The 14,863-nt window shown below is 33.8% G+C and overlaps 1 protein-coding gene across 4 annotated transcripts in view; it reads right to left on the bottom strand.

The window, feature by feature from the left end:
* Positions 1-5,114: 5,114 nt before the first annotated feature.
* Positions 5,115-14,863, bottom strand: part of csmd3a (CUB and Sushi multiple domains 3a) — a 352,779-nt gene continuing 343,030 nt past the window's right edge. For all 4 annotated transcript variants that reach the window (XM_051131369.1, XM_051131372.1, XM_051131371.1 and 1 more), the window contains 4 exons: positions 12,569-12,681; positions 12,160-12,247; positions 10,238-10,373; positions 5,115-10,160 (listed from right to left, as the gene is read on the bottom strand). In XM_051131369.1, the coding sequence (XP_050987326.1) occupies positions 10,001-10,160; positions 10,238-10,373; positions 12,160-12,247; positions 12,569-12,681 (497 nt within the window). In that variant the 3' untranslated portion in view covers positions 5,115-10,000. The remainder of the gene's footprint in view (positions 10,161-10,237; positions 10,374-12,159; positions 12,248-12,568; positions 12,682-14,863) is intronic.

Raw genomic sequence — 14,863 nt, 5'->3', positions numbered from 1 at the left:
AAACGTTTGACTGGTAGTGTATGATAAATAAAACAAAAACAAAAAAATAAAAATAGAAATAAAATACTTTTCTTCAATTATTGTCTTAATTTAAAAAAAGTATTATAATACTGGAAATATGTTGAATTGACATTATTTGTTTAAATAGTTTGTCTTGTTTTAAAAGGATAGTTCACCCAAAAATGAAAATTCTCATTTGGCTTCCACTGCATTTATGTACATACAATAAAAGTCAATGAGACCTGCAACTAGTTACCAACATTCTTCAAAATAACTTTTGTATTTAACAGAAGAAAGAAACCCATACAGGTTTGTAACTTGAGGGTAAGTAAACGAAGACATAAATGTCACTTTAGGGTGAACTATGCCATTAATAAAAAATCTAAAATAATTAAATGAAGTTTGAATATGTATTTGTGACCCTGGACCACAAAACCAATTATAAGGGTCATTTTTTAGAAATTGAGATTTATACATCATCTGAAAGCTGAATAAATAACTTTGTTAGGATAGGACAATATTTGGCCGTGAGACAACTATTTGAAAATCTGGAACCTGAGGGTGCAGAAAAAAAAAAAAAAAAAAATCTAAAAATTGAGAAAAATCACCTTTAAAGTTGTCCAAATGAATTTCTCAGCAATGCATATTACTAATCAAAAGTTTTGATATATTTACAGTCTGAAATTTACAAAAAAATCTTAATGGAACATGATCTTTACTTAATATCCTAATGATTTTTCACATAAAAGAAAAATCGATAGTTTTGACACATATAGTGTATTTTTTAGCTATTGCTACAAATGTACCCATGCTACTTATAAGTGGTTTTGGGTCACATTTGTAATGTTTAAAATAAAAAATAAAAATAAAATAAATAACGTTACATACATACCTTGTTTGTCTGCTGCATTTGATGTCACAGCTTGTTATGGTCCCAGTTCCTGAGCTATTTTTACTCACACATGTGGCTAGGCTACAAGAAAAAATGGCAGAATGCAGGTTGTATACTTTAAAGAGTGCTGGCTTACTATTGGAACAGACTCCATGTCACGTTCATGTCGGTGATATGTTAAAATGCGGCGTATTTAGTAAGCTTACTAGGGCCATAATTACACAGTAGTCAGAATGGTTATCATCACTGTATTCGAGTCATTAATACGGTTGTGGTCACACACATTTAATAAGCGACATCCGCTTTCTATAGCAGAACACACACCGGTACGTTTTCAGGCCTCACAACCGTATTTTCGGCGAAGCCATGTTGTGTGAACGGAGCTAGGCAAGTTGTAAGTAACGTTAACGTTGCATTGCGGGTTTTCACGAGTAGTTTTGGTTACTTACAGATCTATCTGCAGACTAAGATCCAATCACTGCCCTCAACCGCAGCTGCTCCCGCCAGTGTTGTGGTCTGCGCGCGCTTCTCAAACCTTTCTTTGCTCATATATAAAAGCTTTCGTAGGTTAATTAAAATTTGACGAATGAAATTGCGCCTAAATTTAACTTTTGTCTGTCAAATGTGAGACTTTGCTGTTTTGGACGTCGCCATCTTTGAAATGTACTTTAATCACTGTTGTTATCCACCTTATTTTCCCGTTAGAATGGGCGCAGCCATTTGTCAATTTTATAGGTCTGGCTTCCGGTCTTATCCGTTTAGCTGTACAAAACAGCGTGTTTTGCTGTTCGATATTGCAAATTAGTGTGTCTTACCACATTATTTTAATGTATTATCTTAATTACAAACACACTGGTTTCTGGTGCAAACAGTTTTGCTGTTTACAGCACTTTGTTATTCTTCTGTTATTTCCTTATAGCGTCTAATGAACCGGAAGTCTCGTCCATAGGCTTACTTCTGCATTAAGGAGAAGTCCAGAACAAGAATTTACAAATAATTTACTCACCCCCTTGTCATCCAAGATGTTCATGTCTTTCTGTCTTCAGTCGTAAAGAAATTATGGTTTTTGAGAAAAAAAAATCAGGATTTTTCTTAATATAATGGACTTCAATTGTGCCCCTGATTTTGAACTTCCAAAATGTAGTTTATATGCAGCTTCAAAAGGCTCTAAAGGATCCCACCCGAGGAAGAAGGGTCTTAACTAGCGAAACGATCGGTCATTTGTTTTCGAAAAATAAAAATTTGTATACTTTTTAAGCACAAAAGCTTGTGTAGCACAGGCTCTGGGATGCGCGTTCATGACGCTACATACTATTGAATCACGTCGAAGGGTCACGTGGAATTACAGACCCAGTGTTTACAAAGCGAACGCGCAAAGACCAAGAAAGTGCAAGTAAGTCAAACGCTGTTTACAAACAAAAAGCTACAACAATGTCGGACGATTCTTAAGTTGTAGGAGAAAATAAGATGGAGTTTTTCACCATTCTCTAGCTTTTTGAGCCGGAGTCTGACGATGAACTTAGACGTGATTCATAGTAGTGATGGGAAGTTCGGATCATTTTACCTTTGAGTCTCGTTTAGCAAAATGAACGAATCTTTTTCCAAGTCATTTCGTTCATTTTAGCAAAATATAATTAAAATGTTACGTGTTACTTCCCTAACACATCTACTGCTTACACAAACATTGATCACACTACAAACAAGACAAAACTGTAATGCCATAAGAAACAGAAAAGATTAATTCATTGTTTACCTGGGTCTTTAGTCTATGATTAGCTCACCTCACCTCTTATCTGACAAGTTTTCGGGTTTGAGTCGTTCATTCATCACGTGACAGCCCCATAAGATGAACAAATGACTCCAAAAACCCGAAGACTCGAAAACAGGTAAACTAACTTCAGTACAGAACCTAATAGGATGTTGCGCATGCGCAACTGAACGAATCACTCACCAAGACGACTGAAGACAGAAAGACATGAACATCTTGGATGACAAGGGGGTGAGTAAATTATTTGTAAATTGTTGTTCTGGAAGTGGAGTTCTCCTTTAAGTCTTCTATAAGTTGGATGTTCTTTTCTCTTTTGATTTTTACTTTCGTAAAAGTCTGACTGTGTGTCACTATTAGCTTTGGCTATATTGACAATATAGAATGGCCATATACATGTCATGCAAATAAATTTGTGATCTTTGTTCCTAAATCTGGGGACAAAGCACCTCTTAGTCAATTAGACTATGTATGAGATGAATAATTATGCAAGTTACAAAAAACTTCACTGCTGTGAAACACTGTTTTCATTATATTCAGTGACCTTCACTAATTATTGATGAGGAGAAAAGTCTGGACGAAAATAGGCTGTTTCAAAGCTAGAAAACTTTTAATGTGTAATGCTGTTGCTGTTTTCATACTTGTTCATGTAATGCAACTTTTTTGTCAGCCAAACTCGTCTGACCTCAAGTATTTACTTGAAAACCCCTAAATTTTAGGTTAATTTTGTAATGACAACACATTCACATTCAGTTACACAGAACACATTACCCAAAATTAGTCTAATAGATTACTAACTACAATTTTCATCATGTAATTTGTAATAAGTAACTGCAAACAGAATACAGACTTGACTTCAGATGCACATTTCAAGACTTCCGAGACTCACGCTTACGCTCAAATGCGGTTGTCAATCCCAAATACCGAAAGCGTGAGCATATAGGTCACTGAGCTTCGGTTTGTCAATGCCAAAGTGAAACCAAAGCCGATGCATTTCATTCAGGTTTCATTCCTTAGCAATGTTGTCTCTGAGAACTGCTGCTCTCTTCTCAATTTGCACTCATTCTCTTTTAATTCGCTGGATTTTATTTACAAGCGACTGGACAAATTGTCCTGTCAGCTTCTCTGTTGTATGGTGCTCCATTTGATCAACCTCAGCTTTGTTTATATGCCCGTCACCGCCTGTAAACCTGTCTCGCTCGCTCCATTGCCATTCCTCATCAATAATTGATCACGTCTCAATTCTGGAAGGAACTAACAACATCCAGTTTGAAGCTCCACGGTGTAGAAGTCCCACGATCTGTTTGATCCTCCGCTTTCATGTTGCATGTAGCTTTCAAGTACTGCAAGTGTTCGAGTTTTCATGCATGAAAATATCATTCATCACGCACAATCGTGCTGGACTAACCCTGCGTCCCAATTTGGATACTATCCATCCTAAAAAGCATGCAGAATTTGAATTAGCATGCCCTAAATGACAGAAAAAAGTAAACATAAAAGTTCTAGGCTGCACCCCTGCATACTAATGTTGTGCTAATATTATCCACAACCTCTTGAGCAAAGGTTTTGATGGTTGACTTTCAACTTTTATAGGTGTAAAAAATGGTGAGGAACGTGAGGTTGAAAATGTTGCTAAATGTATGAACCTAATCTGGGCGAAACTACTAATTACATCAAAACAACTATAGTCTTAATTAGTCTAAGTTTATATATACATCAAAACATTTACAGACAGTTCTTTCTTATTTCAAGAATCTTTTTTTAGCTAATGAATTTAAATGAACTAATTGTTCACAGTTATGTACACCCACATACTCATCAGAAATATATGCATAAAATCTTGTTATTAGCTGATTATTTAGTCAGTTAATTTAACACGGGTTAAAATTAGTAACCTTTATAATGTTACGAGTCTTGACAGTTTCTACAAAAAATATTAAGCAGCACAAATGTTTGCATTAATCATAATAAAAAATCTTTAAAATCAGCATATTAGAATGATTTTTGAAGAATCATATGACACTGAAGACTGGAATAATGATGCTGAAAATTCAGCAATGCGTTAAAGGAATAAATTACATTTTAAAATATATTCAAAAAGAAAACAGTTCTTTTAAACTTCAATAATATTTGACAATATTATTGTTCTTTTTTAGTATATTTTAGACTAAATAAATGCAGCCTTGGTGAGCATAATATCCTTCATAAATATTTAAAAATCTTTTCGTCAAACTTTTACAAAAGTATTTATATTGTATTTATACATTTATAAGAGTACAAACTGACAAAATTATTACACTGATGTAATATGTTTTGTTGAAAAATGTAATTCAGTCAATTGCAGTCCAACAGTTTAAATCAGTCCTCTACATTCATTATACAAACACAGCTGTTAATATTTCAAGAAATAATCCAGCAAATGTAGAAAAGCAAATTACTTTTTATTTGTAAATGGCATTTACAAATGGATATTTACATAACCTTTTTTATTTTACAAATTTCTCACAAAAATATAACTCTTTTCAAAAAAGTTTAAATATCTGTACATTTGATATGAATGCATTTACAGGAGTGATGGACCCATCTGAAGGAGCCAGTGTCTAAAAGCAATCCTAAATCTTTGACAGTGTTCGATATTTCGTGTCACTAATAGGAATAGTGAGAGCCAAACACAGCACGACGATGCCGCTCAACACTTACCCGCTGAGGGAACGAAAACATCTGTATAAATATACAAACTGATGATGAAAAGACATTATGGGCAGCGGCACAAAGAACTCAAACATAGCACTGATGCTATATCTGATTATATTTGGCAGGTATGTGCAAAAGTGACTTTTCGAAGAACAATTAAACCATTACTAGCTGTAGTTAATAAATAAATAAAAAGAAAATTTATCCCATTTTACCCCCAAAACACCAGTGAAATATTATACAAGGCACTATTATGAGTTATGAAACAGAGCGTTTAGATGCAGGAAATCTGCTAATAGCCAGTCGGATGTGATCCTAAAGTGAGCAAATCGGTAACATTTGTGAATATTCATTATAAATCTGACGAAAATATGAAGTTTAACCCAATGAGTGAATGTATGTAAAGGTGAAGTTTGTAAATTCTGTCACGAAACGGAATTAAAAAAAAATTGTTTCACACTTTTATTGGCCGTTCATTCAGGGCACATTCTTGCGTTTCCATTTGCACTTTTTTTGTTAGTTTTTCTAACACTTCTTTGGCTATTTTCATGAAAATGCAGTGTCAATCAGAAATTGCTAGTAAATTTGAGAATTAATTAAAATAAACCACAAGCAACACTGGTGAAATTTCAGTAGAAAGTTATTGTAAAATGTACTTAAAAATAATTTTTTACAGTGTATGTGTAAATATTTGAGACTCATTTAAAAAATGTCTGCATTATTTTTTAATTGTTGATCTATGCAAAGGTTACCTAAATGCCATTAGTTTCTACATTCAGAAGCACTGAAGATCCTGTTTTGAGAAAATGGACCCGATCATCAGATGATATTTACAGTACATTTGAACAAGTTGAGTGTTGTGTACGGTTCGTAAAGCACCTATAAACTTGTTTTCTGTTGAGCTTACAAGTTTACAGTTTTTAACGCTAGAATGTGTTTCTGTCTGAACTGCACCTCAAAACGCCTTCCCACTGCCATTGAATTCAGAAGTTGACATGTTGGGATGCTCAATCCAAAAGAGTATTGTGAAAAGCACCACAAAGCCACAGTGTTACACTCTTCAGGAAGTCAACCTACGAATGGCTTACAGTTAGAAAGCATTTTAACATTAAAAAAAAATTACAAACTTCACCTTTAAAGGAATAGTTCAACCAAAAATGAAAATTTGCTAAAATGTATTCACTCTCAGGCCATCCAAGATGTAGATGAGTTTCTTCATCAAAACACATTTGGAGGAATTTACAGTAGCATTACATCACATGCTCACCAATGGATGTGAATGGGTGCCGTCAGAACGTCCAAACAGCTGATAAAAACATCAAAATAATCCACAAGTAAGACAGTCCATCAATCAATATATTGTGAGGTGAAAATCTGTGTGTTTGTAAGAAACAAATCCATCATTAAGGCTTTTTATCGCTTCTGGCCAAAATATAAGTCCATAATCCATTAAAATGGTTCCTCATATGAAAAAGTCCTCTCACATCAATATCCACTTTGCTCAGGACTGTTTTTGGACAATGTTTTCACTTGTAAATGGTGCTTGATCTTTGCATATTTTTCCTGATTTAGGCAAGACATGACTGGAGAATGCAAAATTGTAACCAAAGCTCTACCCACTTAAATCAATGATTAAGAAAGCATTTTTGGCAAATCCAGGTAATTTACCATAGAAATATGTTTTTTTAATGTTTATGATTGTTATAGCACCAACTGTGCTCTGCTTCCCTTAAAACTTTGCATGCTTGTTTAGAATCACCTATTGCATGTGCGCAGCCAGTTTTGTGAAGTTTTGAGTTTTTCTTTAGGCTTTATAGGATTTTTGGTACATTTGGACAGGCCCCTTTTCTTAACGGCCCTGTTATAGCTTCCGAAAGGGTACATTTTTAAATAATTATTGGCCTAAAGAGTCCAGAAAATTGTACTGTAGTGTTTTTTTTTCCAGATTGAGTGAAAAACCTAGGACAAATTTGCAAAAGTAGGTTTTTAACAAACAATTTGACTGACAGCAGTGGTTCTAGAGGCAAAGTTGTCCATAATGAGGAGTTCTATCATATGATATGCATATTGTGCGTATCTAAAACCACACAACGTACATAGTGTTTAAATTTCTCTCAGACCTTTGGGACCAACCTTCGTTCTGATCAGCCCCCGTTAACCTTGTCTAAACAGGTGCTCAAACTTCGTCCTCCAATTGCGGCCACGTTTTCTGAGATAAGCAAATGTCCTTGTAGACACTTGTGGCAGTTCGGACCAAGACCGTGCACAGCGATTTTCATGTTGATATGACAAATGTTTTTTCACTGTGACCTCAGATTGAGCTTATACACAAGTGTTCTGAGTTTAGCAAAGATACCTCATTCCGTTCAAGAGTTATAGGCATTTTACTAAAAGTGGACTCGCCCCTTTCGAACGTTTTGGCTTCCCTTTGCAACAGTGAGTTGAAAGTTTTTTTGATAATTATTGTAATAATTATTGGCCTAGAGAGTCTAGAAAATTGTACTGCAGCGTTTTTTTCCAGTGAAAAACCTAGGACTAGTTTGTAAAAGTAGGTTTTTAACATCTTCTTAATCATTTAACAAACAATTTGATTGACAGCAGTGGTTCTAGAGGTAAAGTTGTCCTGGAATGAGGAGTTCTGTGATATATTCTGTGCATATGTGCAAAAAACATGCGACGTACAATCGTTTATACCCTTGAAAAGTACGATATCACCCACCCCCCCCAGCAGCCGATTTCTTTCAAATTTCTCCCAGACCTTTGGGGCTGTGAGCCAAACAGGCCCACCAAGTTTCATTCCGATCGGCCCCTGTTAACCTTGTCTAACAGGTGCTCAAATTTCGTCGGCCAATGGCGGCCATGGTTTTTCAGATACATAAATGTCCTTGTAGACACTTGTAGCACTTCAGACCAAGGCTGTGCACTGCGATTTTCATGTTGATATGACAAATAGTTGCGCAGTTATAGCCATTTTTGTATTTTTCCCTCTTATGGTGCCACCACGTGGCCAATCTCTGCATTTTTCGAAGTTTGTTGGAGGTATCACATTTCGTTCAGGAGTTATAGGCATTTTACTTAAAGTGGCCCCGCCCCTTTCGAACATTTTGGCGTCCCTTTGCAACGGCGGGTTGAAAATTCTACTTTTTTTTTGATAATTATTGATAATTCACTCACCAGAGAATCTTTCTGCACTGGCTTGGTTCCGATCAGGTGAAAAACCTAGGACTAGTTCGCAAAAGTAGGCTTTTCGAAAAAATTTTAAATACCCCCACATTTTTTTTGAGCGATTTTGTACTTTTGATCGCTGTAGCGCCCCCGTCAGGCCGATTGGGCCGAGCCTGGGTCACATTGTAGGCGGTGTGAGTACTACCATCCCTCCAAGTTTCAAGTCTCTACGACTTACGGCTTGATCTGCACTACCAGTTTTACATGGAGATCGCTGATCCGTGACCATTCTAACAATTAAAATAGGTTTCAGAACTACGTGCTTGAGGCCCTAAAAAATATCCTGATGGATTGGTTTCCAAACACTTACAAAGCCTTTCATGGACTGGAGTTGTGTGGATTATTGTGACGTTTTTATGGACTCTCATTCTGACGGCACCCATTCACATCCATTGGTGAGCAAGTGATGCAATGCTACATTTCTCCAAATCTTTTCTGACGAAGAAACAAACTCATCTACATCTTGGACGGTCTAAGAGTGAGTACATTTTCAGCAAATTTTCATTTTCAGGTGAACCAATTCTTTAAAACAGCCAACGGTGAAAACAATTTGTAATAGCAATCAATCCTCATTAAAAAAAAACAAGGTTACGCTTGAATGGTGAGCATCATCCAACAGGAACGCTCATGTTCCCTAAGCGACTTGGATCCGTAGGAGGTTAGTAGGTTTAAGCGCACTGCGATGATGAGACGATGTGCACAGTTTGAAGGCCCGTTCACACATACAGCCTGTTCATCACACGCTGTCAGTAAAAATAAGCTTGTTTGACAAAGAATCAGTTTTCTTGCCAGTACAAATGAGCATTCTGCAGAGGAAAGAGTCTGAATATAAATCGCAGCAGCACTTAAGCATCATATCATGAAGTAAATGAACGATTACCGATGCATGAATGGGCTTTAAACGCTCATGATTTCTGACAAGGTTCTCCATGCATCATGTTTTTTTTTTTTTTTCAAGCAGAGAAATCATACAGAACATTAACTTCACCATTTTGCCTACAGTATCTGACAAGAGACGGATCATGTTATCACATCAAATGTCTTCACTCCAACCAGTAGTCACAGTATCATGTTGACTTGCATAAAGTTAAACGTTTCTCAACTTCTCAAATCGCTGTATGTGTGAACGCCCTTGGAATGGCTTAAAAGAATTTTCTCCATATGAATCTCACATTGAAAAAGGACACGTAGCTTTTTGTTGTTTTCTTTTAAATACAAAATCAACACTCTCAGAGTGAGATGTAGATAGTATATATTTCTCCACTCGAGCGGCGAAGAACGTGACGTTTTCCTGCAAATCCGCGCACAGCTTTGAGCTGCCGTGTGAGTAACCGCACCCCAAACTGTGCTTGAAAGTTTCTTCGAAGAGACTAAAACAAGTAATATACCAACACAAAAGTGACAGCTCTGACAGCATCAAACCCTCAAACCATTGTGCAAACCGTATTGAGATTGGGATCGAAGCGGACAACCTTTCCCTCGATGGATTTGGAACTGGTGTTGTACATGGGATTCTCGAATGTAGCCTGACCATTGTTGTTTTCATGCACGGAGCAGCCGCTGTACTCCGCTTTATCAGACTTCCTGCGATCAAATGAGAAGGAGAAGTCAGATTTTCTAATCTTTTCCATCAGCAATTTCACTGATGAGATCCCACCCACCTCTGTTTATAGAGATAAAACCCAAAGCCTGCAAAAATCAGGGCGAAGAAAGGCACAAGAATCGCAATGGCCACAGAGCTGCTGTTGGTTCTGGGTGGAACCTCGGGGCTCCTGGTGGGCTCTATTATGTTCAGACCTGAAATGACGCATAAAGGTAACAGAGCTACATCAATCTAGGCAACACGACTGAAAAAACAGCTCATGTCAAGTGTCAAAGTAGCATAATTATTCAAATCACTTGAGTACAAAAAATTCTGATTAATCTAAAGATACATGCAAGTGTGATTAATTTGTTACTACATAAATGAGTTATGCAAGATATTACAAAAGAGATAAGAAAGATCTGCCCTTACTATAATTAAAAGATATTGAGATTATGAGTGAATGATAACTGTTGCTAGGTGTCTATAATAAGATTATGCAATTTTTTACTTATTTCAAACATATAATGTGCTGCCATGGTGGTGCCATACACTGCATATTATATTATATTATATTATCTTTTTAATTTTTTTCATCTCTTTATTTATTATACATATAATAATGAAATATAATAAAATAGGTTATATATATATATATATATATATATAAAGGTTTATATTTTTAGATTATGCATGCAATTTTTTTCTGTTTAGAAGATAATATATAATTTGATTTAATATATAATCTCACACACACAGATTTTATATTATAAAAATATAATACTTTTTATATTATAGTTCTATATGAAGTTGTATATTTTAAAATGTATAAAAATTGTCTATATATATCTATATAAATTTATATTAGTTTTATATATTTATATATTATATTTTATAATAATATATATTTTATATATATTACAAATATTTATATAAATAAAAAAATATTTATATAAATTAAATTTTGTATAAATGTATATATTATATTACATGATATTATATCTTTTTTCATATCTTTATTTATTATACATATAATAATGAAATATAGAACTGTATATTCATTTTTATAATAAAATATATTTTTTATAATTAAGGTTTATATTTTTAGATTATGAATGCGAATTTTGTCTGTGTAGAAGATAATATATAATTTGATTTAATAAATAATCACACACACAGATTTTATATTATAAAAATATAATACTTTTTATATTATAGTTTCATATTAAAATTGTATATTTTAAAATATATAAAAATTGTCTATATATTTATATGTATATATAATGTATAACAATTGTATATATTTTATATATAATATTATTAATATTAATAATAAATATTATTATATTATATTATATTATATTATATTATATTATATTATCTTTTTTAATTTATTCATATATTTATTTATCTGGGACCAAACAGGAAATTATATATTATTATATTATATATTATATTATATTATATTACCTTTTTTATTTTTTTTTCATATATTTATTTATTATACATATAATAATGAAATATAGAACTGTATATTCATATTTCTAATTAAACATATATTTTATTTAATTTATTATATAAATTATAAATGCAATTTTTGTCTGTTAAATAAAGTTTTGTCTGTTTAGAAGATAATATATAGTTTGCACACACATACAAACAGGAAATTGTATTATATTATATAATAATATATTATATTATATTATTTTATTATATTATTAGTGTATTATATTATATCTTTTTTATATCTTTATTTATTAAACGTATAATAATGACACACACACACACATTGATTTTATATTAAAATATAACACCTTTTGTATATTATAGTTTTATATTAAATTGTTTTTTTAAAATAATTTATATATATTAAAAATATTTATAAAAAATAAATAAATAAATAAATGCAATGTTTTATAGATAGATTCTGAGTCATAAAATTATTGCTTGTTCGGCTAAACATAAAAACACAATTTATGACATCACTTAAATGAAGCATACCTTGTCTCTGTAGTCCAAACGGGCCGTAGTCTCTACCTTGTATAAAGCCTTGAAACAAGTACGTGTTTCCTTCATGGTCAGCAGAGACCTTAAGGAGAACAACAACACACAGATGAACATCATGTTCTTTCCAAGTTTGAATAGAGCAGATGTTCTGTCCAATATTACAGGCTATTGCTCTCTATTGCTCTCTGAATACATGTTTTCTTCTACTGCAAATCTTAAAAATAGCCAGAGATGTACAGCAGGGCACTTTGTACCTGAGAACAAATCAGTGTTCTTTTACTACTTTACTTTTCTTTAATAATGAGAACAAAATTGGACCCAGGCCCCCTTAATTTGCAGTATTGTGAACAAACATGCAGCTTGTGCAAGTTAAAAACTCTAAATCCCACTGTAGTCCACTTACAAAACCGTCCATGATCAAGGTCTCCTCAGTGATCTTGCTGTAGGTGCTCTTCACCAGAGCTCTCCTGTGATACAGCCGCAGCGTCAGACGAGCGTCTCGACTCTTGTAAACACCTGCGTTCAGACCACAAAACATTAAAGATATCTTGAGTTGCATTTACATGCATGCAGTGGCCACTTCATTGAGTGCACCTGCTCATTAATGCAAATGCACTGGGATTAATATTTACAATAATATCAAATTTAACTGACTCATGGTCACAGGTGTGTAAACATTGGCTACTTTAAAACAGCTTTAAATGCAGCTCATCCAGTTAAAAGTCTGAAGTATCTGCTTTATAATATTAGTTTTACAATTTTGTCTTTTGCTTTCAGCTCAAGTGTTTCATAACATGAAGCTGTTTTTGCCCTAATGTCAGAACTATGTGCTTATGAATAATGTGATATTTTAGTTTGTATCCAAAATCCACATTAAAAGGGAAAACAAATTAAATTATATATATAATAACCACGAATAATTGCCTCCAAAATAAAAGTAATAAAATAAAATGTATTTCTCTGTATATATTTACATTTCTATAAATTATATCATATATAAATAATTTTAATATATAAATGTAACATTTTTCTCAAATATATACATGCATATGTGTATATTTATATATACATAATAAATATACACAGTATACACACATATATTATGTAAACAAAAACTTTTATTTTGGATGCGATTAATCGTTTGACAGCACTAATATATATATAGTAGTCAACATTTGAAGTGGATTGAAAAAATGTTCATCAAAGTTGTCCTAAGACAAGAACGGGTACTGTTTTGGTTTTAGGACAACTTTGATGAAAGGTTTTGATCCACTTCAAATGTTGACTACTGTATATATATATATATATATATATATACACACACACACACACACACACACACACACAGACACAGGTGCATCTCAGTAAATTAGAATGTCATGGAAAAGTTCATTTATTTCAGTAATTCAACTCAAATTGTGAAACTCGTGTATTAAATAAATTCATTGCACACAGACTGAAGTAGTTTAAGTCTTTGATTCTTTTAATTGTGAGGATTTTGGCTCACATTTAACAAAAACCCACCAATTCACTATCTCAACAAATTAGAATACTTCATAAGAGAAAACATTTTTAGTGAATTGTTGGCCTTCTGGAAAGTATGTTCATTTACTGTATATGTACTCAATACATATACAGGGGCTCCTTTTGCTTTAATTACTCAATTACCAATTCGGCGTGGCATGGAGGTGATCAGTCTGTGGCACTGCTGAGGTGGTATGGAAGCCCAGGTTTCTTTGACAGTGGCCTTCAGCTCATCTGCATTTTTTGGTCTCTTGTTTCTCATTTTCCTCTTGACAATACCCCATAGATTCTCCATGGGATTCAGGTCTGGTGAGTTTGCTGGCCAGTCAAGCACACCAACACCATGGTCATTTAACCAACTTTTGGTGCTTTTGGCAGTGTGGGCAGGTGCCAAATCCTGCTGGAAAATGAAATCAGCATCTTTAAAAAGCTGGTCAGCAGAAGGAAGCATGAAGTGCTCGAAAATTTCTTGGTAAACGGGTGCAGTGACTTTGGTTTTCAAAAAACACAGTGGACCAACACCAGCAGATGACATTGCACCCCAAATCATCAAAGACTGTGGAAACTTAACACTGGACTTCAAGCAACTTGGGCTATGAGCTTCTCCACCCTTCCTCCAGACTCTAGGACCTTGGTTTCCAAATGAAATACAAAACTTGCTCTCATCTGAAAAGAGGACTTTGGACCACTGGGCAACAGTCCATTTCTTCTTCTCTTTAGCCCAGGTAAGACGTGTCTGACGTTGTCTGTGGTTCAGGAGTGGCTTAACGAGGAATATGACAACTGTAGCCAAATTCCTTGACACGTCTGTGTGTGGTGGCTCTTGATGACTTGACCCCATTGGTGGGTTTTTGTTAAATGTGAGCCAAAATCATCACAATTAAATGAACCAAAGACTTAAACTACTTCAGTCTGTGTGCACTGAATTTATTTAATACACGAGTTTCACAATTTGAGTTGAATTACTCAAATTTAGTGGGATGCACCTGTATATGTATAATTACTTAAGATTTATACATAAAGTTGTCTGTTTAGAAGTTTTTGTCTGTTTATAATATATCATTTGCTTTGTGTTTTTATATATATACATATATATATATATATATATATATATATATATATATATATGAATACGAATTCACTGAATCATCCAAAACAGGCATTACCATACAGT

Source organism: Labeo rohita, chromosome 16, assembly GCF_022985175.1.
Source record: "Labeo rohita strain BAU-BD-2019 chromosome 16, IGBB_LRoh.1.0, whole genome shotgun sequence".
Classification (NCBI taxonomy): Eukaryota; Metazoa; Chordata; class Actinopteri; order Cypriniformes; family Cyprinidae; genus Labeo; species Labeo rohita.
This window is presented reverse-complemented; position numbering and strand designations above follow the sequence as displayed.